The sequence below is a fragment of the Leptonychotes weddellii genome, chromosome 10 (assembly GCF_054177405.1).
Source record: "Leptonychotes weddellii isolate Sample4059 chromosome 10, ASM5417740v2, whole genome shotgun sequence".
In the NCBI taxonomy this organism is placed as follows: Eukaryota; Metazoa; Chordata; class Mammalia; order Carnivora; family Phocidae; genus Leptonychotes; species Leptonychotes weddellii.
This window is the reverse complement of record NC_138378.1, coordinates 53,440,015-53,467,896: the sequence shown is the minus strand read 5'-3', so window position 1 is coordinate 53,467,896 and position 27,882 is coordinate 53,440,015. Positions and strand designations below refer to the sequence as shown.

Genomic DNA, 27,882 nt, shown 5'->3' with positions numbered 1-27,882 from the left:
AGAAAATACAAAAACAATCTGGATCCCTGTAGAAAAAAGCCTTGTTAAGTTTGTTTCCTTCCAATCATACAGAGATCATACACAATGGGTGAAAAACATTCCATCCTGTCAAGACCGCCTCCCGGGCGGGTCTTGTCTTCTAAGTAACTCTCTAGTAAGGATCCTCTTGAATAGTTCTTGTTGTTCCTGAGCAAGTATTTTCCCAAGGATTATCTGCTAGAAGTGGCGTGACCAGGTAACAGTAATTTCTGACAGAGGTGCCCTCTGCTAACGTGGCTAGGATGATGACCAGGCAGGTCGTGTTGGAATCCTGCATCCGTGCTAAGTCATGCTTCACTTTTCTCCTGTAAAAGTGGCTCTGAGGGTCCAATGAGGTAGTGATTTCGTGTGTTTACATAATTACCATCGTTCTCCCTGGCAGGAATGCAAGTTCCTTGAAGGCAAAGGGCTGTGTCTCACGTCCCCAGACCTATAGCACAGTCGGGCACAATCTCCAAGAAACTTGAGCTTCCCAACGTCCGGTCACCGGTTCTTTCAGCTCTCCTTGCCCCTAGGCCAGTGGTTCACGGGGCCCTTTCCAAAGAAACGGTACATCTGCCACACACTTGAAATCTCTGCCTGCAAGCCGCTCCGCTCCGCGCCCCGAGTCAGGGACTTCCCAGAGCACAAGTGCGGCATCCGGGCGTGCCGGCACGGCCTGTGGGAACCGGACGCCCAGCTCGCCGCTCCGCGCGTCCGGGCGCTGGCCACCTCTCGCCCTGGGAGTCACGGCCGAGCCCCGCAGGGCCGAGAGCCCCACGCCCCCGGCCCGCCCCGGGATCGCGCCGCCGCTTGTTTACTCCCCGGCGCAGCCTAGTCCGACCCTGGGGCCCGCCCTCGTCCGCTGGCTATTGGCGGAGGAGGCGCCAAGGCTAGAGACGATTGGTCCAGGGGAGGCGGAGGGGTAGGCTGCGCGGGAGGCCGAGAGGGGGCAGCAGGCGATGGCGGCGGCAGCGGCGGCGGGTCGTCTAGGCTGGTTGCTCGCCGCGCTGTGCCTGGGAAACGCCGCCGGGGAGGCGGCGTCGGGCCCGCGAGTGTTGGGCGTCTGTCTGGAGAAGGACGGAGCCGCGGACGCGGGGTGGGAGCGCGGAGGAGAGGTGCGGGCCGCACCGGAGGCCACCTTCCGCCTGCGCCTCTTCGGCTCCGGCTTGGCTAACAGCTCCTGGTCCTGGGTGGCCCCCGAGGGGGCGGGCTGCCCCGAGGGCGGGCCGGCCGCGTCTCCTGAGGAGGCGGCGGCCCCCACAGGCGAGTGGCGCGCACTGCTGCGCCTGCGCGCCGAGGCCGCGCGCCCGCACTCGGCGCTGCTGGCGGTGCGCGGGGAGCCGGACGGCTCGGCGGCCCGGGAGGCGGCGGCGGCCCCAGCGGGCGAGTGGAGCGCGCTGCTGCGCCTGCGCGCGGAGGCCGTGCGCCCGCATTCGGCGCTGCTGGCCTTGCGCGTGGAGCCAGGCGGCTCGGCAGCCGAGGAGGCGGCGCCGCCCTGGGCGCTGGGCCTGGGGGCGGCGGGGCTGCTGGCGCTGGCGGCGCTGGCGCGGGGCCTGCAGCTGAGCGCGCTGGCGCTGGCGCCCGCCGAGGTGCAGGTGCTGCGCGAGAGCGGCTCGGAGGCCGAGCGCGCGGCGGCGCGGCGCCTAGAGCCCGCGCGGCGCTGGGCCGGCTGCGCCCTGGGCGCGCTGTTGCTACTGGCCAGCCTGGCGCAGGCGGCGCTGGCGGTGCTGCTGTACCGCGCGGCCGGCCAGCGCGCCGTGCCCGCCGTGCTGGGCAGCGCGGGGCTCGTGTTCCTGGTGGGCGAGGTGGTGCCGGCTGCCGTGAGCGGGCGCTGGGCGTTGGCGCTGGCGCCGCGCGCGCTGCTGCTCAGCCGCCTGGCCGTGCTGCTGACCCTGCCGGTGGCGCTGCCCGTGGGCCAGTTGCTGGAGCTGGCGGCGCGGCCCGGGCGGCTGCGCGAGCGCGTGCTAGAGCTGGCCCGCGGTGGTGGCGACCCCTACAGCGATCTCAGCAAGGGCGTGCTGCGCTGCCGGACCGTGGAGGACGTGCTCACGCCGCTCGAGGACTGCTTCATGCTGGATGCCAGCGCCGTGCTGGACTTCGGCGTCCTGGCCAGCATCATGCAGAGCGGCCACACGCGCATCCCAGTGTACGAGGAGGAGCGCTCCAACATCGTGGACATGCTCTACCTCAAGGACTTGGCCTTCGTGGATCCCGAAGACTGCACCCCGCTCAGCACCATCACCCGCTTCTACAACCATCCGCTCCACTTCGTCTTCAACGACACCAAGCTGGACGCTGTCCTGGAGGAGTTCAAACGAGGTAACGGGACATCGGGGAGGGGACACGAATGCCAGCGCTCTCCGCTGGAAAAAGGGTGGGGGTTTATGGAAGCCTTGAGGAAAGGGTCCCATCCTTACGGAGGTCTCTCCGAGTACCCTTTTAGATGATGGCCTCACAGCTCTCAGTGACCTTTTGAAATACTCAAAGGCTGTCGTTCAGAGCGCTGTGGAAAGCAAAATCCCCCTTTTCCTGGTAGGCCTAATTTGGGGAGCTGTGTCCACTTGACTCTAATCCACCAGCTTTTTCCTTCATTTTTGTGGGCTTTGGTTTTGTAACAGGTCTAAATTCTTAAATAGAAACTAGAAGAACAGAAGAGGATAGTCTTCAGACACCTGGTGGCTTTCACCTGCACACATATCATCAAATTAGCAGGGCCTGTGAGGTTTCAAGGGATCATTGTTAAGGTCTTTCATGGGCTGCTGCCATGCTGATAACAGAAGAAGGAATGATACCTGATTTTCTGCAGGTGTGGGAGACACTTCCACTTAGATTTCATCAGAAGCAACTTTATGGATACTGATTTAGTCTCCCTTTTGTCTTGTCTTTTTTTTTTTTTTAACTTCCCCTTTTCTGATCATGAAAAAGGTCTGTCAGGGTCTCACTTAACTCCACAGTTCACCCTCTTCTTTTTTTTTTTTTTTTTTTAAAGATTTTATTTATTTATTTGACAGAGGGAGACACAGCGAGAGAGGGAACACAAGCAGGGGGAGTGGGAGAGGGAGAAGCAGGCCTCCCGCAGAGCAGGGAGCCCGATGTGGGACTCGATCCCAGGACCCTGGGATCATGACCTGAGCTGAAGGCAGTCGCCTAACCAACTGAGCCACCCAGGCGCCCCACAGTTCACCCTCTTCTTTCACCTTGGTTTATCTGAGCAACTCCAAGGTTGCAGGTAAAAATGGAGCCCAGCCTCCAAGTGTGAAGGTGTGGGTTCCTCTGCAGTCCTCTCATTGTCAGGCTTGGATGTGCTCCCCAGAACTTGGCTGCTCCTTGTCCGCCAGCCATGCTTCTCACCCCTGAATTCCTGCAGGAAGAGCATGGGGGACACCCCAGGACTTTGGATGGGTTTGACCCGAAAGGCTGCATAATGTGAGGCTGGGAAGAGAGTGGAGCACCCGATCTTCCTGGCAGTTGTGAAGTGTCCTGGCCCCAGGGCGCATGGATGTTGAGTAATTAGTCGTGGCTTGGGTGTTGAATAGTTAGGCAGTTACTGTCCTTACTGTACCTGAGGATTGGGTGGGAGACTTTGCTGTGCAGCTTTGACTGCTCTGCTGGAGCATCTCTTGGGTGCTCTTGGCTGTTTCCCCCAGAAAGTGGCTATGCAGTCCCTCTCAGGGGAGGGGAGCCCGGGGTGGGGGCCAGACCTCTGCTGGTGAGTACTCCATCTGGGCCTCTGTAGTTTTCGAGGCAGTGGAGGTTCTGGTGGCCTGGAGTGCGCCAAGGAGGGTTCCATCCTGCCCCTGCCACCTCCCAGCTTGAGACCCTGGGAAGGCTGGACTTGATCTCCGGGGCGTTGACTTTGAGCCCTGACTGGTACGGAGACCAGTGGGTAGGGGGTCCAGCTAAGAAACGGTGGTAGCTGAATAAAGGTGGGCAGCGGGCCTGGAGAGGACATCCAGAAGGGCATCGGGAGGTGGAATTGAGGGGGCTTTGTGGTTAGCTGAGGAGCTAAAGGTGAGGCCTGGGTTTCTGGCTTCGGAATGCTCTTGCCCTTCCCTGAGGCGGAGCGCTTACAGAGAAGGGAGGTCATCGTGGTGGGGGGGGTGGGGGGGTGGCACAGGTGAGTTTGTTCTGGACACTGGAATGTCTGTGCAGTGGCCCAAGAGGCCAACTCAACCAGTTGATGAGAAATACAAGTTAAAGACCCAAGCAGGAGATAAAGATTTGGTTGTTGGTAAAGAAGTGGTTGCTCCAGCCGTAGGTGTGGCACAGAAAGCCTAAACCCCTGAGGGCACAAGCATATGAGGGGTGGAGGGTAGCAGAGGAGAGCTGCTGAGGAGACCCAGAAGTTCAGAATGCCCTAGAAGAGACCACTTACCGAGGGAAGGCGAATGATCAGGAGAGGCCAGCATCGTGTCATTTGGATCCAACAACCAGGATACTCGTGACCGCTGCAAGTGCAGATTTGGTGCTCCAGCGTGGGTGATGGGGAATGAATGGGACATGACAGCTGAGGTAGATGGGCTTGCCATGAGGTATGGCTGCAGAGCAGAAGCCAGAGCAGTGGCTGGGAGAGGGCTGGCACGGGAGGGGGCCCTCTGCCCTTCAGTTGAAGATGGGCAAGTTGAGTGGCTTTGGGTTGAAATGTTGACAGAAAGGAGCCAGTCGGGAGAGAAGGCCCACAGTCTAGGCTGCTGCTGTTCTGGGATGGTGGGTGGCCTTGGAGCAGCTCTGGGGAACCCGGAGGTTGAATGGGGAGCTCCTCAGTTGTCCTCACCTTCCTCCTCCCCTGACAAGTGAGGGCCATTCTCAGGGGCAAATTGGCTTCGTCTTTCCTCTGACTCCTGGAGCCTTTCTCTGCTTCTCTTTGCAGTGCACTCCTTTGGCAGATATCTGTTTTTCCTCATTGAGATCCATTTTTAGTCTAACCCCTTTCTTCATTCTGCTTATGAACAAAGGGCATATTGCAGCCTTTATGGCGCCTGAGGTTTTAGAAATCAATTCCCTTCCCGTCTCTCTGCCAAGTGTGTGAGGTGGTGGTGCCCTCTGAATTTCCTGAAGCTGGAGTCCTTGGCATCTTGGCAGCTACCATTCCAGGCCCTTTTCCTTTCATCCCTCAGGGCACTGTCTGTTTTGGAACTTTATAGTCTGGGAGAGGCACCTTTTCTGGTGAGGCGGTCCTTAGTTAGTGTGCAGACTTAAGATGATACTGAGTATTTTGGGCAAACATTACCAGGAAGAGTGTGTACTCTGGACCTGCAGTAAAGTGTATTTTCTTTAAAGCTATTAATCCCACCATTTTTGTCAATCCCCCAGTGAGAATATTCAAGGACAGTCAACCAAAGGAGGAATTAGGATGCATGCTTTTCACAATCTCTGCTTTAAACCAACCGACTTCTGGCTCATTGTCAGAAGCCAAAGGATCCCCAGGATTTTGAAAAGAGTCAGACCTGCTGTGAGGAATGTTAGCCTAGCACTTTTCTCCTAGGATATGTTCTGACAGTTGCTTTAAAAAATAAAGGAAGTGGGGGGGGGGCGGCGCCTGGGTGGCTCAGTCAGTGAATATCTGCCTTCTGTTTAGGTCAGGATCTTGGGGTCCTGGGATCAAGCCCTGCATCAGGCTCCCTGCTCCGTGGGGAGTCTGCTTCTCCCTCTCCCTCTGCCCCTCCCCCTGCTTGTGCTCTCTCTCACTCTTTTTAATAAATAAATCTAAAAAAAATAAAACGGCAGAGGAATTTAAACTCCATCTGCATTTTTACAGATATCCTAGAAATTAGGCATTATGGAAGAGTTCTCTAGCATCCATATAATTTATGAGTACATTTGGGCCTGCTAACTAAAATGAAAACTGTGTAGAGTTTTTTCAGGGCTTTTTGGTTGATTCTGGTAAATGTGTCATCTGCCCCTTACCTGAGGCTCTTTGCTCAGGGAGAACCTGTAGACACTTGTCCTGGGGCCTGTTAGTGTTTCTAGTCAGCCAGCCAGGGGCCTGTGTGTTTTCAGAGCATTTTGTCCTATCAGATGAGAAATAAACTTTAATCCCTCCAGCTGCCTGTTCTCTGTGTACCCTTACTGCTTTTTCGTGGTTGCCGTCTGGACCCCTCAGACATTCTGTCTTGAGATGAAATCCCATGGCCACTGTGTTGGGGGATCTTTCAGGGGCTCTGCTTTCGTCTGTTTGTTATCCAGTCATGCCATGTGGCGGGTCACTGAGAAACTTGTGCCTGTTTTACAAAAGTTTGAAAGCAAGGGAGAGGCTAGTCCATTCTAAGGGTAACCTATCTATGGGGCTGGCATTCTGGAAGAATGCAGCTGAAATGGGTTCTCTCTGCTCTTACATGGTCATCTAGAACCTGGGCTTTGGTTCCTAGAATCTGACCAGAATTGTATGTCGAGCTTCGGCCTTCCTCATGTGGTCTGACAGGTTAGTATCATGTGGCGGGGTCGGCATGGCCCTCATGGAAATGATGCCCGTCTGCTGGTGTGAGCCATTCCCAGCACAGATACCCAGGGGTGGGCAGCATCTGGAAATGCTGCTATTCCTCATTCAGTACTTCTGTCTCAGCAGGAATGATCAGGTAGTTCTCGGGGACCCCTGGCCTTTTTCTCCTGGAAAGGGGGAAGACAGTGTAGTCATCCCTGCCTGTAATTTTTGTCTGAAGATATTAGAGCATCCTGAAGAACAACATTTTGTTTTCTTTAGAAGGACCCCTGTGCTGGAGACAGTACCTTGGCCCAGTGTAACTCACCCAGAGGGGAGGGTCTCCTAAGATTTGGTCTCTTGTTCTCCAGTGAAAACGAGATGAGTATGGTGGTTAAGAGAATGGATTCAGGGGTGCCTGCATGGCTCAGTCGATTAACGTCTGCCTTTGGCTCAGGTCATGATCCCGGGGTCCTGGGATCGAGTCCTGCATCGGGCTCCCTGCTCCACGGGGAGTCTGCTTCTCCCTCTCCCCTTGCCCCCCCGCTCATGGTCTCTCTCTCTCTCTCTCTCTCTCTCTGTCAAATAAATAAAATCTTAAAAGAAAAAGGAAAGGAAAAAAGAACAGATTAAGAAGCTAGCTGCCTGGGTTCACATCTCGGTTTTGCACTTGGGTGAGTCACTGAAGCTCTTTGAGCCTTGAGCCTGTTTTCTCTGCAGACTGTAAATGGGAATAATCCTCTGTTCCTAGTAACTTAATAAATGAATACGGCACTTAGTGGCCAGCACACAGTAAGCACTATGTGCCGCATTCCTTCAGTTCACAGGTGCATTGTTTTTTGTATTTCAACATCTTTGCAATCAGGATGTGTCTCACAATTGATGGCGTCTTCAATTTGATGAAATACAGTAAATGTTTTCTTTTTCTTTTCTACAGCCTCATTCCCTTTTTTTGTTTAAAGATTTTTTTTTTAAGATTTTATTTATTTGCGAGAGAGACAATGAGAGACAGAGAGCGTGAGAGGGAGGAGGGTCAGAGGGAGAAGCAGACTCCCTGCTGAGCAGGGAGCCTGATGTGGGACTCGATCCCGGGACTCCAGGATCATGACCTGAGCCGAAGGCAGTCGCTTAACCAACTGAGCCACCCAGGCGCCCTGTTTAAAGATTTTATTTTTAAGGCATCCCTACACCCAACATGGGGCTCGAACTCCCAACCCTGAGATCAAGAGTTGTGCGCTCCACCGACTGAGCCAGCCAGGTGCCCCTGCCTCATTCCTTTCTTGATCATTTGGCCAGTGGTCTACTAATAATAATAGCTTTTGGTTGACTGGACATTTTCTTTTTATCTAAATTTGGAGCAGGGGCGCCTGGGTGGCTCAGTCAATTAAGTGTCTGCCTTTGGCTTAGGTCATGATCCCAGGGTCCTGGGATCGAGCCCCACATCGGGCTCCCTGCTCAGCGGGGAGCCTGCTTCTCCCTCTCCCTCTGCCTCTCCCCCTGCTCATACTGTCTCTGTTTCTCAAATGAATAAATAAAATCTTAAAAAAAAATAAAATAAATTTGGAGCAGAGGTCTTCCTGCACCTGATGCGGGAGGGGGGGTGGGGGGGCATGGATGCTGAAAGAATGAGGAGGCAGAGCATGCCAGATAGACTTCCAGAGAGTATGTTTCTGAACTCAAGTTCACTACACTGTAACTAAACCCAAGGTATGTAAAGTATGATTGACACAAAGAAGTGAACTTGACTTTTTGCTTTACCAAAAGATTCTTGAAGCAAATACCCCCTTACATGGATCCAGGCTTGCTTTTACCCAAAACTTTTTTCACTAGTAATGAAGGACATGGCTGAGATGAGTTTCTCTGAGTTCATATCCTAGACCTGCACAACCCCGTCCAGCAGCTAGTGCCCACATGTGGTCGAAAGACAGCTGGGCTGAACTGAGATGTGCTGGAAGTGCCTCACACACACCAGACTTCACAGACAGTACAAAAAAGGAAAATATGTTTTAATTTAAAAATTTTTTTAGGGACGCCTGGGTGACTCAGTCGGTTAAGCGTCTGCCTTTGGCTCAGGTCATGATCCCAGGGTCCTGGGATCGAGTCCCGCATCGGGCTCCCTGCTCCGCGGGGAGCCTGCTTCTCCCTCTGCCTCTGTCTCTCTCTCTGTCTCTCATGAATAAATAAATAAAATCTTTAAAAAAAAAAAATTTTAATAATTTTTTTTAAGATTTTATTTTTAAGTAATCTCTACATCCAACATGGGGCTTGAACTTACAACCCCAAGATCAAGAGTCCCATGCTTTACCGACTGAGCCAGCCAGGTGCTCCTCTTTTAATATTTTTTATTATTTTTTCAAATTTTATTTATTTATTTGAGAGAGTGAGTGAGTGCTGGAGGGGGAGGGGTAGAGGGAGAGAGAATCTCAAGCAGACTCCACACTGAGTGCGGAGCCTGATGTGGGGCTTGATCTTGCGACCCTGAGATCATAACCTGAGCCGAAATCAAGAGTTGGATGCTTAACGACTAAGCCACCCAGGTGCCCCTGTTTTAATATTTTTATGTTGATTGCATGTCAAAGTGATACTGAGGGCTATATTGTGTTAATTACAATATGTTACCACTTAATTTCACCTGTGTTTTTTTCCTTAATGTGGCTACTCAGAAATTTAAAATTACATATATGGTTTGCGTTCTGTTTCTTTTGGACAGGTTTCATAAAGTTTCATAGATAAAAAGCAGAGTCAGTTCTTGAAGTTTCCTCAACAGTCCCCAGCACTCTGAGGCTTGGGCTTTGTTCAAGCTTCCATTTCTTTATCAGACAAACAAACCAATAGGAAGCTCAGCTGAAGGAGGGGAAGGGGAACAGTTCCAGGCTGCTGCCCTTCCTTCCGCACAGTCTGGGCTCTGACTGGCCACTCACCGTGTATCATCTTCCCCCTGGATGACGTGCATAGACCTTGGCTTCTGGAAATAAAGGACAGCTTTCAGAATGGGGATGCTTCCCCAGGAGAGTCACTGGTGGCCCTTCTGTGCTCCCCCATGTAGAGTGTCCCCGGGGAGCCCATGCTTCTGGAGTTGGTGCCCTTGTGTGTGCAGCCCTAGCATCTGTCCCGGCCTGACGCAGCCTTATCTAAACCACGTTTCTGTGGACCCGAGGCTGCCCGCTCTGCCCCTGCCTGGGTGGCCTTGTGTGGCTGACCATAGTGCCTGAGATTTAGGGTCCCGTGTGTAAAGGGAGGCTCGTCCTCACAAGCGTGTTGAGAGCCTTAAGTAAGAACTTAGGAAGAGTCTCACTGGTGCCCGGTACATTGTGGGAACACAGACGTCACCTCAAATGGGATGTAACCTGAGCGTCCCCTCCCCCAGGGAAGTCCCACCTGGCCATCGTGCAGAAGGTGAACAACGAGGGTGAAGGTGACCCCTTCTACGAGGTGCTGGGCCTGGTCACCCTGGAGGACGTCATTGAGGAGATCATCAAGTCTGAGATCCTGGACGAGTCTGAGGACTACCGTGAGTCTTGACTCCTGGCAGCGTTCCATCTCAGCCGGTCTTTCAAGCCTCCTGAGATGTGTGGTGTGCCTCAGAGGACAGCGGGTCTCCGTGCTGCTGAAACGAGGCTGGATCTCCAGTCAGAGCTGTTGGCTAGCTGGGGCCGCGGCTGTGCTTGGATGCGACGCCGCGGTGGCCCAGCGGGGCCTTTGCAGCCCCACTGCCTGCCTGGGGCTCTGGCTGCAGCAGCAGTTTGGTTTCTCCGGCACAGATGGGGGCTCTGCCCTTCAGGGGCCTTTCCCAGGCCCCCGTCTTCCATGGCCCTTTGGCTTTCTCGGGTTCTTTTCTACGTTACAGAAGCCTCGCCTCAGAGAATCCCGTTCTTTACTGCAGAGAGGGTCTTTCCAAAACCAAAGATCCGGGGGCCCGTGATCATGCCTTAGGGGTGTCTGGCTCTTAGGAAGATGGCTGAGGTCTGCAGGGCAGACACAGAGCCTGGACCTGATGGCCTGGGGCCTCATGTGCACGCTTGGGACACTGAGCACCCCCCCAGCTCCATTTGCTATCAAGTGAATCGCTTTGCCCCCGCGTCTGTCCCCAAAATGCAGCCTCTTTAGTTTGGTTCCTCAGGCCGCCATAGGCATGGGGACATCAGGTTAGCTGCTGCCATGTCGCGCCCGTAATCTGCAGACGTGCTTTCTGGTGAGGGGTCTCTGACCGTCCTGTCAGTATTCTGCCTTTCCAGCTCCGAGGACAGGAGCAGGCCCTGTCCGTACTTCCTCAGGACATGGCTGGAGTACGGGACTAACCCCCTCCGCCCTGCCAGGTTTGCTGTGTGTGGGGAGCGGCCACCAGGCCCCAGCAGGGCTGTGTCCCCGGGGCTTTGGTGCTGCCTCCCCCACCTGAGAGCCCCCAGGCCGCGCAGTGGGCCTCGGTTTGCTCGTACTGACTGGAGGACTACTGTTGCCTCAGTGGGCCTTCTCGCCATCCTAGGAGATGCCGCCGTGCGGAAGAAGCCTGCTCCTCTGAGTGCCCCCCTCAGGCCGAAAGAGGAATTCTCCCTGTTCAAGGTGTCTGACGATGAACATAAAGTGAAAATCTCGCCTCAGCTGCTCTTGGCCACCCAGCGCTTCCTGTCCCGAGGTGAGGGTGAAGGGTGGGCCTTTGCTCTCTGGCCCACCGTCCGGTGGGTCAAGAGGCCCCCAGGGCAGACACCGAGTGCCCTCAGTCCTGGGAAGGAGGAGCGTACCCAGGAGCCCTTCGGCGCTTCTCTCCAGCCCTGTCAGCACTTCAGGGCCCCTGAGGGACGGCTCCTCTCTGCCGACGGCTGAGAGCTGCAGCCAGGCAGGCGCCACCTCTGGCGAGCCACGGCGGGGGGCCTTGGGGCGGGGTGGGGGGTGTGCGGCCTGCCCAGTTCCCTCGTGTTGGGGAGGTGACTTGGCTCGGGGGGCAGCAGAAGGCCTTGTGGTCGTGCAGGCCACTCTGGGCCCGGTGGACACTGTCCCTTTTTCCCACCACGGGGCAGAGGTGGATGTATTCAGCCCCCTGCGAATCTCCGAGAAGGTCCTGCTGCACCTGCTGAAGCATCCCAGCGTCAACCAGGAAGTGAGGTTTGACGAGAGCAACCGTCTGGCTGCACACCATTATCTGTACCAGCGCAGCCAGCCAGTGGACTATTTCATTCTCATCCTGCAGGTAACCAGGAGCCCGGGCTGGAGCCTCCCACTTGCTCAGAAAGGAGGGAAGGGCCTGAGAGAGGGAGGATCATGCACATCCACTCCCCCTCAATAATTGGGGTTGGTGCTTTCTCCTTGTGCTCTCGTCTGGCGGGGAAGGTAATCTGTCCACCTCTCTTTCTCTCCCTGCCCCTCCTCCCTCCCTCTCCCTCCACCTCCCAGGGCAGAGTTGAGGTGGAGATCGGGAAAGAGGGCCTGAAGTTTGAGAATGGGGCCTTCACCTACTATGGAGTGTCTGCCCTGACAGCACCATCCTCAGGTAAGCGCCAGCCCCTCCTGGAGCGGAAGGCTGGGCTCAGCTGCTGGTTGTGCGGCTCTCCGGGGCCCAGGGTCTGGCCTCCCCTTCCTCCAGAGCCCACGCGTCCTGTCGGGTGCTCCACTTGAGGAGGGGCTGGCTTTTCTCTTCTCTGGGCTGTGTCGAGGGAGGGGCAGCGTTTCTCTGGGGCTCGTCACTGTTGCTCGCTCCTGCCCCCGCCAAGCCTTTCCCGCGAGGAAGTGTGCTTGCCGTTCTTCTCTGTTCGTAGCTGTGGTCACATCATAGAGTGGTCTGTGGGGTGGATCTCCGAGGCGGTGCAGTTGTCCCCACCAGAGACGTCACTGATTGTTCCTTCTGATAGTTCACCAGTCCCCGGTGTCCTCGCTCCAGTCCATCCGCCACGACCTGCAGCCCGAGCCAGCCGACGGTGCCCGCTTGCGTGCGTACTGTCCTGACTACACCGTGAGGGCCCTCTCCGACCTGCAGCTCATTAAGGTGACTGTCTGGGCTGCTCATTGGTGCTGGCTGTTAGGCAGCTCTGTGTCCCCCAGGGGCTAAACCAACTGGCCGCAAGTTTGTATGGATTAAGAGTAAATTCTTGAGTCTCTCTCAGACTCGCTGGAACAGGACCGTGTTAATTGCTCTGAAGGACAGACGGCCTTGGCTCCTGGAGGTCCCTCTGACTGCCGGCAGTCTAGTCCCGTCGCTGGGACTGTGCGCCCAGTTTCCTTTTGAGATCTTAAAGACACTGCTTGACTGCTCTCCTCTGCCCTTAGCTGGCTTAAAGCTCTTCATTTTCCTGGTCCTGCTGAGTGTGACTCTCCCACCTAGTTCTGGTGCTTGTGGGCAGGAGGGAGACGTGCGACCTTCTTGGAACTTGCTTTCTCCGTCTGGCTTCATAAGTGGCACCTGCCTGGGGGTGCTTTCTGTCCTCCAGGTCACGCGGCTGCAGTACCTCAATGCACTCCTGGCTACACGAGCCCAGAACCTGCCACAGTCCCCGGAGAACGCAGACCTCCAGGTCATCCCAGGCAGCCAGACCAGGCTCCTCGGTGACAAGACAGCCACGGCAGCAGGTGAGCCCCACAGGGCCACATCCCCCGGTGTGGCAGCCCGGAGGGCGTGCACGTCCTGTGCTGGTCCTTGCTGCTCCCACACACACTCACTCTCTCTGCCCTCACTCTGCCTTGTATTCCTCTTCCCTTGTCCCCTTTTCTGCCCATTCTTTCCTTTTCCTCTTTTCACTGTCTGACTAGCTACGATGACATTGCGCTGCAGGCCAGGTCGCGTGCAAAGTACGTGCGGTCAGCATTTTCTCTGGACGACCTGTCAGCATGGGTTGCCTTCATTAGAGAAGAGTTGCTAAATGGGAATAAGATCAAGTCCAGACACTCTTGGTCAGTTAGGATTAGGGTTAGGTCACCTGGAAAATGAAGACCCAGTCACCAGTGGGCCCAGCTCAGAAGGTGGCTGGCTGGTGGGCACCATGCCAGGAGCTGAGAAGGGCACCAGTTGAGATGTTTGGTCGGGTCAAGCTAATATTTAAGTCCTGCCCCTCACATCTAGGGTCCCACTGGGAGTCGCCGGAAGATCGCGTTGGATGAAATAGATGGGGTGTGGGCTAGCAAACCCTGCCTTGTAGATAAAAAGGAGACTGTGGAGAGTGGGCTTTGGGTGGGAGTGCTTAAAAAGTTAGGGAACTTTCTTGGTTTGGTACTCAGGAAGGTACTTTCATTCTGATTGAGCTCCTATGTTGGGGTCAGAGATACACTCGGGGGCTGGGTGGTCCTGGGGGAGTGGGCGGGGCTTCCAGCGAGGCCGTGGCAGAAGCTGCGGGCTGCCGGACGCCCTGGACACTCTGAGGTGGGGGCACCGAGCGCTCTTGAACACTGGCTCTGCCTGGCACTGTGCTGGGAGCTTTGCTCATCCTCACTCATCTAAGAACACGTCTCCATTCTCAGAGGTGGCAGTCATTAGGCCCATTTTACAGATGAAGAATCAGAAGCAGAGAGAGGCCGAGGCGCTCTGGTCTGGAGCCTGTGCATGCCCTTGGCCTCTAGGCAGTGGTGTCCCACAGGGAACAGCTCTGGTTATTTAGACCCGTGCTTGTGAACACGAACGTGTTTTTATGATGGATACTTTCTGAGAGGTGATGTGCAGGTGCAAGGGACAGAAAGCCCTGGCCTGGGCCTGTGAGTGGCTCAGCGCCTGGGCGCTCCATCTCTGTGCGTTGGTAAAAAGGGTCCCAGCATGAGGCGTGCTGCTCCAGCCCTGGATCCGGGCCTTCCGGGCCTTCCTCGGTGCGTGTGTACTGAGAAGTGGTGTTCTACCTGTTAGGGCTGGTCGTGGTTCTGTATTTACCCACTGTGATGTTCTCTGTTCTTTGTGAGAGGCCGCTTGTTCACACCATCACCTTAGACTGGGGTCTCAAAAGCCAGTATGTTGTTGTTTTTTCAAAATGTGAGCGTTTGGTGTTGGTTTTTTCAATGTGAACCTTTTCTGGCCTCACCTGCTTACTGAGACGGCACATGTTCTATTCAAGGCATAGACTTAAATCTAAGAACCATGGTTTTTCTTTCATTTCATTATTATACATGCAGAGTTTTTTGGGGTTTTTTTTTTTAGATTTTATTTATTCATAAGAGACAGAGAGGCAGAGGGAGAAGCAGGCTTCCCGCCGAGCAGGGAGCCCGATGCAGGGGCTCGATCCCAGGACTCCGAGATCATGACCTGAGCCGAAGGCAGACATTCAACCATCTGAGCCACCCAGGCACCCTGTACATGCGGAGTTTTTTAAAGTCCTTTTGGGGCTTCAGCCGTTCATTGGGCCATCCTCTGAGGAAATACAGGTGTCCCCTGAAAGTTCGCTTCACGCCACTTTGCTTTTACAAAGGACTTAGGTCGTGCCCGTTTTCACTAACTGAAAGAACTCCGAAGAGGGGTTTTGCTTCTTGAAATGGTAATTGTTTCTTGGTTTTATGCCACGCTGGCTTACAAAAGATTTCATGGGAGTGCTCTGCTTTCAGAAAGCGGGGAAGCCCGTGACCTGCCGTGGCTCTGTAGGTCCTTTGCCCCTCAGTGACTGCTTACCCGCTTTGCGCGGGGGCCGGGGCAGTGTCGTAGCCAGAGAGGTCTACCCGAGGCGCCACCGTGCTGATCGTAGTGGATTCCCCTCCCGTTCTGTTGCCATGATGTGGGTTTTCCCCGAGACGTGGCCGGACGTTTGTCCACAGTGAGGCTCGCCTGCTGTCTTCCTGCTCCCTGCCTCAGCTCTCTGAGGTCGTACTGCGGCTCATCTCTGCTAGGTGGCCCTCCACTGCCCCCCAAGAGAGCTTAGTGTAGCTGCACACGTGGACATATCGCTGGGGACGTTGCTTAAATAGCACAGGTCAGAACCATCCCCCGATTGACTTTGGCACTGGATTCGCTGGCAGAAAAACGCCTTATTGAGATGCTTGGGAAATTAGTAACTGCCTGAGGCAGGATCGGCAGACTGGCTGGCTGCTGGGCTGGTAAATAAAGTCCTATTGGACTCTGCCTGCTTGTTTCTGGATTGTGTGTGAGTGCCTTTGGCTGCGACAGTGGAGCTGAGCTGTTGCCACAGGGTCTGTGACCTGCAAAACCTAAAAATACTGGCCCTTTACAGAAAGTTTCCTGACCCCAGGCTCGTCATGTCAAACTCGGGGTAACCCCCGCACAGTGGCCGTTCCCAGAGCTGATTTCCAAGGGAGAGTCCACTCCAGACGCCGCGCTTCCTGCTCCCTCTGGTTCTGAGCCCCCCCCCCCCAGCAGCACGCCCGCGGGGTGGCCCCAGCCGAGCGGTCCTGCCGGCGCAGCTGCACAGCTGGTCTCCTCTTGTCTCTCTCCCTTCTGCTCTCTCTAGCCTTCCCCGTAGACCTTTCCCTCTTTGGCACATTTGGAAACTGCAGTTGATAATTGACTGTGGACTAGTGAGCATTTTTTGTTTTCAGAAAACACCCAAGGTAAATATCTTCCCTTTCACTTTCTCTTTGCTTTCCTTCCCCAGCCCTCTAGCTGCCGGGAGGAGCCCTGGACACGGCCGCCCCCAGACAGGGAGGTGTTTCTCCAGGGGTGGGTGGTGAGGGGGCCCTTCCTGTCCTTCGTTGCCACTTTTCATTTCATTATTCTGGAAGACTGGTGCGGTCATGAAATAGCCCACTCGGTGGTGGAAACTTAAAGCTTCCTTCTGGCGCAGGGGCTTTCGTGTCCAGGCAGGCTCCTCTCGCCCAGCCTTATGGCCTTGGCCTCCTGTGAGCAGAAACCCCCTGCCCTGCTTTCCTGCCTCTCAGTGACGCAGCCCTCCTCCCAGTGGTTTTCTCTTGGGCGGCAGAGTCAGTCTGACCGTTTTCCTGACTGCCCACTCCCGGCTCTGCCTTGACGCTGAGGTGTCCTGAGGCCCCTCTGCCTTGCCAGCCCTGTCCTGTCCTAAAGAGGACTTCGATACTTGGCTTTGATGGGACCTGCTTCCTTCACCAGCTTTGATGCTAACTCTCCTTTTCCTCTCTCCTCTAGGGCCCAACCACAGCAGACCCGGCCTCCCAGCGGAGGAGAGCCCTGGGCGGAACCCAGGGGTTTAACTGCTTGCCAGGCAGCCCCAGCTCTGGGGAATGGACAAGCACGTGGGGAACTGGAGAGCCGAGGAGTAGCTTGTCAGCCTGTCCCCATCCCCTGCAGGCCACGTTTTAGATGGCCCTTATAGATGTGGGTCCTGGGCTGTCCTCAGAACCAGACCTCAGTGCCGGGAGCCTTCAGCGGGTCCTGCCCTCCTTTAGGAAATGGGGGTCAGTTGGGGCACAGCCCTCTAGGCCTGCTTCTGAAGGGAATGAAAAGACACTGTCATCTGTGGTCCCCAGGACCCAGCCTTCTCCCTGTGACAGTGCAGTGTATTTATACCTCTTTGGGCCAAGCCATGATGTGAGTGCACGATTACTGCCTTTACGTGGCCGTGACCTGTACTCGCTTCGCTTTTAATTTGCCAACCTGCTGCTGCTGGCGGCACTTTGAGCAAACCGGGAGCACTAGTTGGGGCTGGGGGGTTCACATCCTTGGCCGTAGCCACAGTGAACGATTTGGCTTCCCTTACAGTGCCGTGTTTCAGAGCACGCGCCCCAGCCTGCCCCATGTGCCAGACCTCAAACTCGATGACCCACCGGTATGCGCCACTGTCCTGCTCCCTCCTGTGGAGGTCGCTTCTCTGAGCCCTGTGCTCAGAGCCCTGCGCGAGAGAGCTGGCCCCCAGTGGCACTGAGGAGGCCTGCTCCTTCTGCTTCTCTGCCTGTCTTGCCTAGGTGCTTCTAATGGTATCATCACTTAGTGTGTTTGAAGAAGAGAGGTCACCCGTGGGAGGAAGGGGTGTGCTGCCCCTAACCCTTTCTCAGTTGCTGGATCCCAGGGAGAGGATCCAGCCGTTAGATCTACTTTGTACCTTCTTCCTAGGCCTCCATGGAGAGCTGGCTGGCTGTCATTTGCACAGAGAGAGTCAGGGGAGGGAAGAGTTGGTTATGGAGCAGGTAGAACCTCATCCCCTTCCTTTAAAAAAAACCAAAACCCGTCAGTTTTTCTTGTATCTCTGAAACATTTCAGCTCTTTGCTTTTTTGCTGTTCTTAGCTATGGGGTTTTAGAGAATTGGGAACAAGAAGGCATTTATGTTTTTCTTCTGACTTACCCATTTTTACCTTCTACAGTTCTTCAACTATGCAGAAACAGGGGCGTCACAGACACGTAGGATTGCAGATTGGATAGGGAGGGAGGAGGATTTCTGGAACCTTTCTCAAAGGAATTTGGGTCCCTTACCTGGGACCGGTGGGGATGAAGGCCAAAGAACAATGGCATGCTTGCTTAGAAACTTCTCAAGGAATTCTAAGAGCAAACCCGGGTGGGAAGCATACTTTATAATCATCTCTCTCCAGAACAGTGGTTCTTAACCTTGGCTGCAGGTTAGAATCACCTGGCAAATTGAAAAATACTGATACCTGATACTTGGGGCCTCCTCTTCTGGGGAGCCTGATTTAATTGATCTGGGCATGAGGATTTTATTTTTTGAAACAATTTTAATTAAAAAAAAAAAATTTTTTTTTTTTTTTTAAGTAAGCTCCACACCCAACATGGGGCTTGAACTCCCGACCCTGAGATCAAGAGTCGCATGCTCTACTGAGTCAGGCAGGCGCCCCTTAAACAATTTTAGAGTTATGTAAGAGTGAAGGGTTATATCCATATACCCTTCACCCAGCTTCCCCTAATGTTACCATCTTACATATAACCTGGTACATCTATCAGAACTAAAAAAATTAACATTGGTACAAATCTGTTAAGTAAATTACCAACTTTATTTGGATCTTAACGGTTTCTCCAGTAATGTCCTTTTTCTGTTGCAGGATCCAACTCTGGATACCAAGTTGCATTTAGAGTTACTGCTTTTTTCTAAGTCTTTATTTTGATCCATAGGAAGTTGCAAGCTAGAGGGACCCTTCACCCAGTTTTCCGCAGTGGTTACTCGTACATAGTTAGAACACAGTATCAAAACCACGAAGCTGACACTGGCACAATGTGGGTGATCATTCTCTGCCCTCCCAAGTAGATCTGGGTGGCTGCCACTGCCCTCTGGACAGAGCCATCCCACCACCACGGGGACCTCCCTCCTGTTAGAGCCACCCCAGCCCCTCGGCCTCCATCCCTAATCCCTGGCAACCACTGATCTAAGGTTTTGTCATTTCAAGAATGATACAGTACGTGACCATTTGGGATTGGCTTTTTTCACTCAGCAGAGTATTCCGGAGATGCATCCAGGTTGTTGTGTGTGTCAGTAGTTCATTCCTTTTGATTGCTGCGTAGTATTCCTCGATATGTTCACTGTCCCAATGAAGGACATCTGGGTGGTTTCCAGTTTTCGGCTATTCCAAATAAAGCTGCTATGAACATTCCTTCCAGGTTTTTGTGTTAACGTTGGTTTTCTGAGGTAAATGTCCAGTAATACAGTTGCGAGGTTGTGTGGCTAATTGCATGGTTGGTTTTTTTCAAGAAACTGCCACATGCCTTTAGAGTAGCTGTACGATTTTACGTTCCCACCCTTGACGTGTGAGTGATCCAGTTTCTCCAAATCCTCGCCAGCATTTGGTGGTGTCACCATTTTTTATTTTTAGCCATTCTGGTAGGTGTGTAGTGAGATCTCATTGTGGTTTCCAGTTGTATTAACATAATGGCTGATGTATAGCTTTTCATGTGCTGCTTTTGTGAAGTATCTGTTCTTGTTTTTCACCATTTCTAGTTGGATTGTTTGGTCTTTTACTGTTGTTTTGAGAGTTCTTTATTCTAAATACTAGTCCTTTGTTGGGTTTTTGGTTTGCAAATATTTTCTCCCAGTCTCTAGCTTACTTTTTCATCCTCTTAACAGGATCCTTTGTAGAGCAAAAGTTAATTTTCATGAAGTGCAGTTTACCAGTTTCCTTTTATGGATTGTGCTTTTGGTATCATGTGTAAGAATTCTTTACCTAGTCCTAGATCCCAAAGATTGTCTCCTAGGTTTTTTTTTCCTAAAATTTTTAGTTTTATGCTTTACCTATGTGATCCATTTTGCATTAACTTTTGTATAAGATTTAGGTCAAGGGTTTTTGTTTTTTGTTTTCTGTTTTTTAGCCTGTAGATGTCCAGTTGCTCCAGCACCATTTGTCGAAAATGCTTTTTCCTCTATTGAATTTTTTTTTTTTTTTAAGATTTTATTTGAGAGTGAGAGTGAGCAGGGGAAGGAGCAGAGGGAGAGGGAGAAGCAGACTCCCTGCTGAGCTGGGAGCCCAGTGTGGGGCTTGATCCCCAGACTCTGGGATCATGACCTGAGCCGAAGGCAGACGCTTAACCTACTGAGCCACCCAGGTGCCCCAGTTACTATAGCTTTATAGTAAGTCTTAAAATTGGGTAGACTGGCTCGTCCCACTTTATTTTTCAAAATTGTTTTAGCTATGTTTCTATTTTTTTATTTATTTGAGGGGCCCCTGGGTGGCTCAGTCGTTAAGCATCTGCCTTCGGCTCAGGTCATGATCCCAGGGTCCTGGGATCGAGCCCCACGTCGGGCTCACTGCTCTGCAGGAAGCCTGCTTCTCCCTCTCCCACTCTCCCGCTTGTGTTCCCTCTCTCGCTATAAGAGTGAGAGAGCACGGGGGGGTGGGGGGGACAAAGGGAGAGGGAGAAACAGACTCCCCACTGAGCAGGGAGCCCGATGTGGGGTTTGATCCCAAGACCCTGAGATCATGACCTGAGCCAAAATCAAGAGTTGGATGCTTAACCAACTGAGCTACTCCGGCGTCCCTTAGTTGAGTTTTTAAATCATCTTATTAACTATATCTACAAAAAAAATCCTGCTGGGATATTTGGTAGGAGCTGCATTAAAGCTGTGTATCAATTTGGGGAGAATTGACATCTTTACTAGATCTCATCTTCCAATCCACGAACAAGGTATGTCTCTCATTTGTCATCTTTGATTTCATTCATCAGTGTGTTGTAGTTTTCAACATACAAGTTCTTAAGTGTTAGATTTACATCTAAGTATTTTGTTTTTAAAGGCAACTTTAAGTGGTACTGTGCTTTTAATTTTTGTGTTCATGTAGTCATTGCTAATACGTAGAAATAACGTCTTTGTAGGTTTATCTTATATTCTGAGATCTTGCTGAACTCCCTTATTCTAGGTGTTTTTTGTAGATTCCTAAGGATTTCCTACATAGGTATGTCGTCTGCATGATGATGGGGATACCTGGGTCCCACCCCCAGAGACGCTGATTTAATTAGCTTGCACATCAGGTCTTTTAAAACCTTCCTTGTGATTGTGATAAGCAGCCAAGGCTGAGAACCACTGCTCTTTGAACTTGGCCATCAACGAGCGGAGAGATGCCTTGAGCACAAGAGCCAAGTGCCTGGATGCCCCACTCTGCACTTGGGGGCCTGTCTTGCTGTCAGGCCCATATGGTTAACAGGTTGAGCTTTTGCTGCTGAGGAAGACCAGGTCCTGGGCCTAATTAGCTGCCCCCACCCTCCAGCCCAGAACAACTAAGCTGTGATGGATAGTCAACAGTTTCAATGAACAAAAAACGAAGTGTATAAAAGGGTCCCCATCTTCTAGATGGAGAGTCGTCTTCTCCATGAACTTGAACACCTGCTTCTCCTATGGCTCCAGCACCTGGGTGAACTGTCACCACAGTTCCCCGCAGGGCTGGAGCTGCCTTTGGCAAGAGAAGGTGTGTGAGGGCTGTAGTCACTTTTTCACATAGTGAGAATAGCCTTGTGCTTGGCCCAAGAAGGCCGCCGCGTTAGACTAGAGAGAACTGCAAAATGGATGTCCATCCAGGTACTTTACGTACATGAGGGAGCCTGACCCTTCATCAGCCGGTCCCTCGGCCTGTGGTTCTCCATTTAGGGCAGAGTTCCTTAAAACTCACTTTGTGCCAGTTCAGGACCCAGCCCCGCCAGCAGCATGGGTCTCCGCCAGCGCGGCGTGAAAGAGAAAAGGCAGGGAGGGGAAGGAAGTGTGAGAACTTGTGTGCAGCTGGGTCCTGACCCTGCCCCCACGCAGAGACGGGGAAGCAGTAGGGGTGCTGCTCGCTCTCTGCTTCCCCTTCAGGGCCGAGCAGGTGCGGCCACGCGGCCCAGGCCAGGGCTCAGGCTCTAGTGCTAGCGTGACGTTGCCTGGGGCAAAGGAGGGTTGCGGGCCGCCACCCCAAAAGTTGGGTGGGCCAGGAGCAATCCCCAGCTCCCAGGTATGTCACCCCGGCACGGGGCGCCATCAGCTGGCCAGCTAGAGAGCGGCAGGCAGGTGGACCGAGGCCTGCAGATGTGGGCGCGAGGTTTCCCGAAAATAAATGTGAGCTCTGGCTTGTGTGTCGGGGCTTCTGAGGCAACCAGGTTGGTACTGGGCAGGTGCGGCAGTGGGGTCTCGACCCCGTCAGGCACCCGCTCCAGCCTGCCACACCCAGCTCCAGGAGCCAGAAGGCCCGAGCTGGCTGGAGCTGGGGGCAGTGGAGTCCCCAGAGAAAGCCCTGCCCCAAGGGCCTTGGCCAGCTGCGCGGTGCCCCACAGCGGTGTGGCCTGGATGGTGGCCGGGCGGGACACTGGCCCTTGTGGAGGGAGGGGCCCAGGCGGAGGATGGGGGGACATCGAGCACCCAGCCCCGGGCAGCTCGAGGCTTAGGACTCTTCAGTGTTGCTCCACCTGGGCCACCGAGGACCCGCTTTGTGTCCGGCTTCCCCGGGGTTCCCCGTGTCAGCCCTTCCTGGCGACAGCGCAGCAGGGAGCGAGTCCTCGCCAACCCTTGGAGCCAGGGAAGCCGGCTCTGTCACCTGCTGGGCGGGGCTGGCCAGAAGGACGAAGACCACAGAGGGGTGCGGACGACCGTGAGGGCACACGGAGGTGGGGGGTGAAGGGTGGAATGGTGGCTGAGAAGTGACCGTGCGGGGCTGCGGGCGGCAGGACCGGGTGCGAGGGTGCCCCGCGGGGGGCCTGCAGTGCTTCCCGGACGCCCTGCTGCCCGTTTCGCGCCAGCTGCCCCCGGGTCACTGAAGCCTGGGAACAAGGGCCCAGGATCAGTCCTTTTCTCCTGCGAAGGAGCCCCCCACTCTCCTCAGACCAGGGGGCCTAGTACATTACGTAGCCTGGCCCCCCCAGAGCAGCGGCACCTATGTGGCTTTGTAGTGGCCGTGCCGCGCAGCCTCATGCACAGCCGTGTCCCCCTCCTTTGGGGAAAGGGGGCTCATCCTCCTGACCCCCCCCCCCCGCAGGGTCCAGTGGGCACGAGCAGTCCCCGAACTCAGGCTCCCTGAGTCCCCATCCCCCGGTGGAGCAGACCCAAACCAAACAGCAAGCACCTGCCTTGTCCTGGGCATCAATGTGGGTCCACATGCGACAATGCTCCAGGCAGTCACAGTGTCTCGTGTGCACGGCTACGTGCAGGGGGGTGCTCCAGATCTACGGGGTGAGAATTCCTGTCACCCACCCCGGGGGGAGGCCGCCTTATAACACCGAGGGGCTGTGCTTTCTCTTTTCCGGGAACAGGCCGCCCCGCAGCAGCGCACCCCTCACCCTGTCCCGGGCGTTGACCTGGACTCCCTGGCTAAGCAGCTGTTTGAGGATGTCCAGGTGTCCTCCACAGCAGGCCCAGAACACCGGCGTCCTGTCCAGCTACCAAACAAAAGCACCGATGCACAGACACGCTCTGGTGCGGGACGGGGTCTGCCGTGATGGTGGCCCCTCCCCAGTTCTCACCAAGTCGTGAGTGTCCCCAGCACTTGCCTCCATCAGCTTGGTCGCGAGCTGGCCATGACCCTTCGGACAGGCCCAGTGCAAGGCGGCGTGGCGCAGCTGGGGGTGGAGACGGGACATCAGGCAGAGGGAGCACGGCTGCCCCCTTGAGGCCCGGCCCTGGGTCCTAGTCCCAGGACTAGGTTCCCCAGACGTACGCACCAGCTCCCTGCTCGCACCGAGGGCCCCTCCCTCCCGGCTCCGGAAAGGCCCGCAGTTTCCCAGGCCAGGACTGGAACACACGGAGGATGGCACCCCTGCAGCTCTGACACTGTAGTCCGAGTCCCCCCACTTGCTACCTTGTCATGGGCACTGGGGTCCCCTCCATCTACCAGGTACTTGCCAGTCAGGGCCTCCCGGCTCTCGGCAGCTGCCTTCAGGAGCATCTCCAGGTCCACAGACTCCGCCTGGGCCTGGGGCTGCGGCTGGGTAGGTTACAGGGCGAGACCAAATCACTTTCGCAAACCGCAGTCTTCACCAGTCTAGCCGAGCAGCTCCCGAGAGCCAGCTGAGGACTACATGTTGGTTGGTGGCTGGTACAAACTGTAATTCTTAACTCCCTTCCTCCCCCAGATTCGGACCGATGAGACCTATTACGCCCATTATGGGTTGCCATGCCCCCTACCCCCAAGTTTATATGTTGAAGTCCCAACCCCAGGACCTCAGAATGTGGCCTTATTTGGAAATAGGGTCATTGCGGCTGTAATTAAGATGAAGTCACACTGGAGTAAAGTGGGCCCTAATCCAATGACTGGTGTCCTTAATGAAAGGGGACACGTGGGCACAGCGGGCACAGTGTGAGTGCCTTGTGAACTCAGGAGAGATCGGGGTGAGGCACCCACAAGCCGAGGAACACCAAAGCTAGCCACCAAGCACCAAAAGCTAGCAGACTGGCAGGGACAGACTCCCCCACAGCCTTCAGAAGGAACCAGCCCTGCCGGTACTTTGATCTCAGACTTCCAGCTTCCAGAACTGGGAGAATAAATCTCTGCTGTTGAAGCCACTGTGCGTGTGGTCCCCAGCAAACAGACAGGAGGGCTGTGGGGCCTCCAGAACGGAGTCTGTCCAGCTCAGCAGGCCCTGGCGGTGTCCGCTCTTCCCCAAGCCCTCCCACGGCGACAGGAAGCGCTTCCTCACAAACTCAAGCCCCCCCCGCGACTTCTCACCTTAACCACGGGCTCACGTGCCCTAGGGGGGACTGCATTTCAGTCGCCTCTCTCCCCATCTTTGAACCAAGTTTTTCAAGTCAGCCAGTCTCCAGATTCCGTCTGGAGCTGTTAAATCTCTCAAGCTGGGGCACAAGAGCAGGCCAGCAGTTAGCCACGGGGCGCCAAGGCCTCGGGGGCAGGCTCCGGGTTGGTCTGGCCCTCGCCTCTCCCACCCGCAGGAGGGACCCCAGCCACCCGAGGTCCTCGGGGCTCAGAGCCTGCCCACCTCGGGGTTGGCACTTGCCACCCCCCATCCCCAGCACTGCTCACTTTCTTCTTCTCTTCTCCCAGTTTCCACCGCTCCCGGGCCACAGCCTCTTCAGCTCCAGGCCCCAGGCCCGCCTCCGGGATCAGGAACTCCATGTCCACATCCCGACACTTTCCTTCCAACTCTGTCTCCACGTACCTGTAGGAGCGGGATAAGGAGAAAGACTCAGAAAAATGAGGAAGCCTTAGGAAACAGCTGTGCAGTACAGGGATCCTGACAAGAGGTGACCTACAGAGAGAGCATTGTGGATGTCATAGTGGCCTGACCCTTGGCGAAGCTTCCTGGCGCTCTGCTGGCATGCTCCCTGATGCCCATGGCTCTTGGCTCTCACCCACTGTAGTGTTGCCCGGGGCCCAGGAGGATAACTACCGCCTACCATGTCCTGTCGCAGGACACAGGGTCAGGGGCATGACACCGTGTCTATTTATACTGCTGGGCTGGTGTCCAGGTACGCTTGGGACAGGTGACACCTCAGCTTCCCTCCTGGGCTGTCGTCCTTACATTCCTATCAGATCACGCCATACTGCCACCTGACCCCGAGCTCAGAGGAACAGAGATGCCTCCTGGGTAAAATTCTGAATTCCTGGGTTCAAATCTTGGCTCTTGTGAAACTCTGTTTCTTCATCACTAGAATGGGGTAAAACTAGCACCTAGCTCAAGGGGCTGTGAGGAGGAAACCGGGCCAGAACCCACCGTACAGTGATCTGCTCTTCCTTCCTGCCCCCACCGGGCGTCCAGGAGCTGGGGAGCACTGAGGAATAAGCGTTCTAGGGGAGAGGGAAAAGGTTGGGATGATAGGATGGCAGAGCATAGGGCTTCCAGCCACAGAGAACGAACTGTATTCTCTTCCAAAGCCAACGCTGGTGGCAACCTAACACTCCTCTGGGCCTGCAAGCTGCCCCCCCCTCCCAAGAGGCTGCACCAGGCAGGGTCGCAATGGGGCTTGCTGGGCAGCGTGACTCCTGGGCCTCCCGGGCCCACCTTACCAAAGCAGACACCCCAGAGCGTCACCGGTGTGACCGTTCCTCTCACCGCCCAGGGAACTCAGAGCACCCTTCTTCCTCCCCGACCAAGGCAGCCAGACCCCCTGGACCATTTCCAGAGCAATGGCTATGGCAGCAGCTGAGCTCAATCCCTGCAGCTATGCTCGTGTCTTTTTTTTTTTTTTTTTAAGATTTTTTTTATTTATTCCTTTGAGAGAGCGAGCGAGCATGAGAGGGAGGAGGGTCAGAGGGAGAAGCAGACTCCCTGCCGAGCAGGGAGCCCGACGTGGGACTCGATCCCGGGACTCCAGGATCATGACCCGAGCCGAAGGCAGTCGCTCAACCGACTGAGCCACCCAGGCGCCCTATGCTCGTGTCTTCTGAGTAGCCTGCTGTTTCCTGTTTTGCCATCACAGTCCAGGGCAAGACTCCCTGAACTCGAGGGCTGTCATGTCTACACCATCACCGGGTATTTTCCCGTTGCTTCGTCTGTCACTGCCTCACAGAACTGGACAGACAGAAAACAACTGCGTGTTTCTGCTCCTACACCTCTCCTCCGACCACAGGAAGCAGCCGCCTGCCCCCCTCCAGCTGGCCCCCCTCGTTCTGCTGGGCAGGCCTGGGGATGTCTAGACCGTGACCTGCCTCCCACCCCCGCCGCTGCATGTCTGTACCAACTGCTGGATGCTGATGACGTCCATGGTCCCCCCCTGCTCTTCACGCCCCCAGTGAGAGGAGCTGAGCTGCTCAGCCCTTTTACAGGAGAGCTGGCTCCTGGGGGCAGGGCAGGCCAGGGGCTTGTGCCCGGGCCAGAGAGCTCCGTGGTTCTGTGACGCTGACCAGAATACCAATGTGGGCGTGCAGCCCGCTGAAGGCAGGAACCGCTCTGAGCTGCGTCGGGTGCAGCGTCAGATACCCACCCTCCTGCACCTGTGCCATCCCCTACACCTGCTCAGGAGTAATTCGACCAATAAACGTGTGGCCGGGGGTGCCTGGGCCACTAGAAAAACGTTGAGCGTGAGCCTCCATGTTGCCACAGGTCTAGGTGCCTGAGACCCTGAAAGACCCAGTCAGCCTGTTCTGAGCCAAAGGAAGCCAGAATCCTAGAGAGGACCTCGGAAAGGAAAGGCCCAAGAGGCTGACGTCTGCGGCAGGAATCTGCATGGCACCTACAGGAGATCAGGCTTCAAGCAACTTCCCCACTCCCAGTTTCAAGGCTGCCCTCCATACTTCTGCTTTCCTTCCCCAGGCGCCCCCCACTTCTCCCTCACCACTCCGAGAGCCAGCGTATTAAACTACACCACGGCCAGGAGCCAAGTCCAGTCTGTCATCAGCAGCCCCTGCCTCTTGAAAAGCCTTCCACGCCCCACACATGCAGGTCCCTACCTGCTCTCCTGGGCAGGGAGCACGCCATCCCACAGGGAAGCTGGACTGAGATGTTAGCCATTAATCTAGTCACCAATCAACCTGTCTCAAGCCACCAAAGTCAAACTTCCTCATTTAAGATGCCCAGCATGCCCTTCACCCAGCTGGGCCTTGAATTCTGCCTTGACCTTTGAAAGGAAATCTGATCGTAAATAAGACTCCAGAACTGGAGCTATATGAGCAGGGATGACCAGAACGAGAGGGAGAACTACAGGTCAAGGACAGCCCAAGGCCCCAGAGGGCTGGGAATGGTTCCACCCATGGCTGGCTTCTCAGTAAATACATCCAAGTTCTGAGACTTAGGGAACCCAGAGCTTTAAAAAGAAACTCAGTCCCTATGCATCAGGGGTTTTTGTCAAAGGTGATTTCTTGCCTTTGGTTATGAAAAGGGAGAGCTGCCTAGACTAGAGTGAGGGTAAGACAAGACAGACTTTGGTTTGGTCTCTACTATCTGCCGACTCTAAAACTCCTCTCCTTCAACATTCAAGGACAAGGGCATCTTACACCAACACCCTTCATCTGAAATTCTCACCAGAAAACTAGTTTCTTCCACAGGAAACTGACTGGTATTAGTTCTTACAAAAAAGTTGTTCCTTGTAAAAAACTGAAACAGAACAAATAAAGCTCAAGATGCACTTGACAAACCACTTTCACCACAGCAGACCAGGGGACACCCCAGGTACCAGTGTAATATATATCCTTGACTTTTTTCCTGTAATTTTGTGTACGTACATGCAGGTTTCCATAGACGGGTCTTAAGAGGCATCATACTGTGACT

At 54.8% G+C, this 27,882-nt stretch overlaps 2 protein-coding genes across 4 annotated transcripts; one reads left to right on the top strand and one right to left on the bottom strand.

The window, feature by feature from the left end:
* Nucleotides 1-953: 953 nt before the first annotated feature.
* CNNM3 (cyclin and CBS domain divalent metal cation transport mediator 3) lies at nt 954-18,869 on the top strand. 3 transcript variants are annotated; one of them, XR_014149234.1, is made up of 9 exons: nt 954-2,340; nt 9,807-9,950; nt 10,923-11,072; nt 11,455-11,624; nt 11,828-11,924; nt 12,283-12,416; nt 12,859-12,997; nt 15,805-15,904; nt 16,455-18,869. XR_014149234.1 is itself a non-coding variant. In XM_081833457.1 (8 exons), exons 1-8 carry the CDS (start codon nt 981-983, stop codon nt 16,517-16,519), a joined length of 2,259 nt encoding a protein of 752 aa, XP_081689583.1. In that variant the 5' UTR covers nt 954-980; the 3' UTR covers nt 16,520-18,869. The 3 variants fall into 3 exon arrangements, 2 of the variants coding, with proteins under 2 accessions (XP_081689583.1, XP_081689585.1); XM_081833457.1 differs by lacking the exon at nt 15,805-15,904; XM_081833459.1 differs by lacking the exon at nt 15,805-15,904 and having other exon boundaries at nt 15,949-18,869.
* Nucleotides 18,251-25,011, bottom strand: ANKRD23 (ankyrin repeat domain 23). Its single transcript, XM_081832307.1, is given in 12 exon segments — nt 18,251-22,516; nt 22,570-22,655; nt 22,792-22,887; nt 23,002-23,100; nt 23,185-23,301; nt 23,304-23,645; nt 24,387-24,423; nt 24,425-24,475; nt 24,477-24,511; nt 24,699-24,753; nt 24,755-24,860; nt 24,963-25,011. Coding segments are annotated over 12 exon segments (1,404 nt in total). The 3' UTR covers nt 18,251-22,185.
* Nucleotides 25,012-27,882: the final 2,871 nt, after the last annotated feature.

Excerpts from the sequence above, each read along its gene's own strand:
- CNNM3 (XM_081833457.1), top strand. The coding sequence starts at position 981 with ATGGCGGCGGCAGCGGCGGCGGGTCGTCTAGGCTGGTTGCTCGCCGCG. Across the intron at positions 11,625-11,827 it reads ATTTCATTCTCATCCTGCAG|GGCAGAGTTGAGGTGGAGAT; the intron begins GTAACCAGGAGC and ends TCCACCTCCCAG. Across the intron at positions 11,925-12,282 it reads CCTGACAGCACCATCCTCAG|TTCACCAGTCCCCGGTGTCC; the intron begins GTAAGCGCCAGC and ends TCCTTCTGATAG.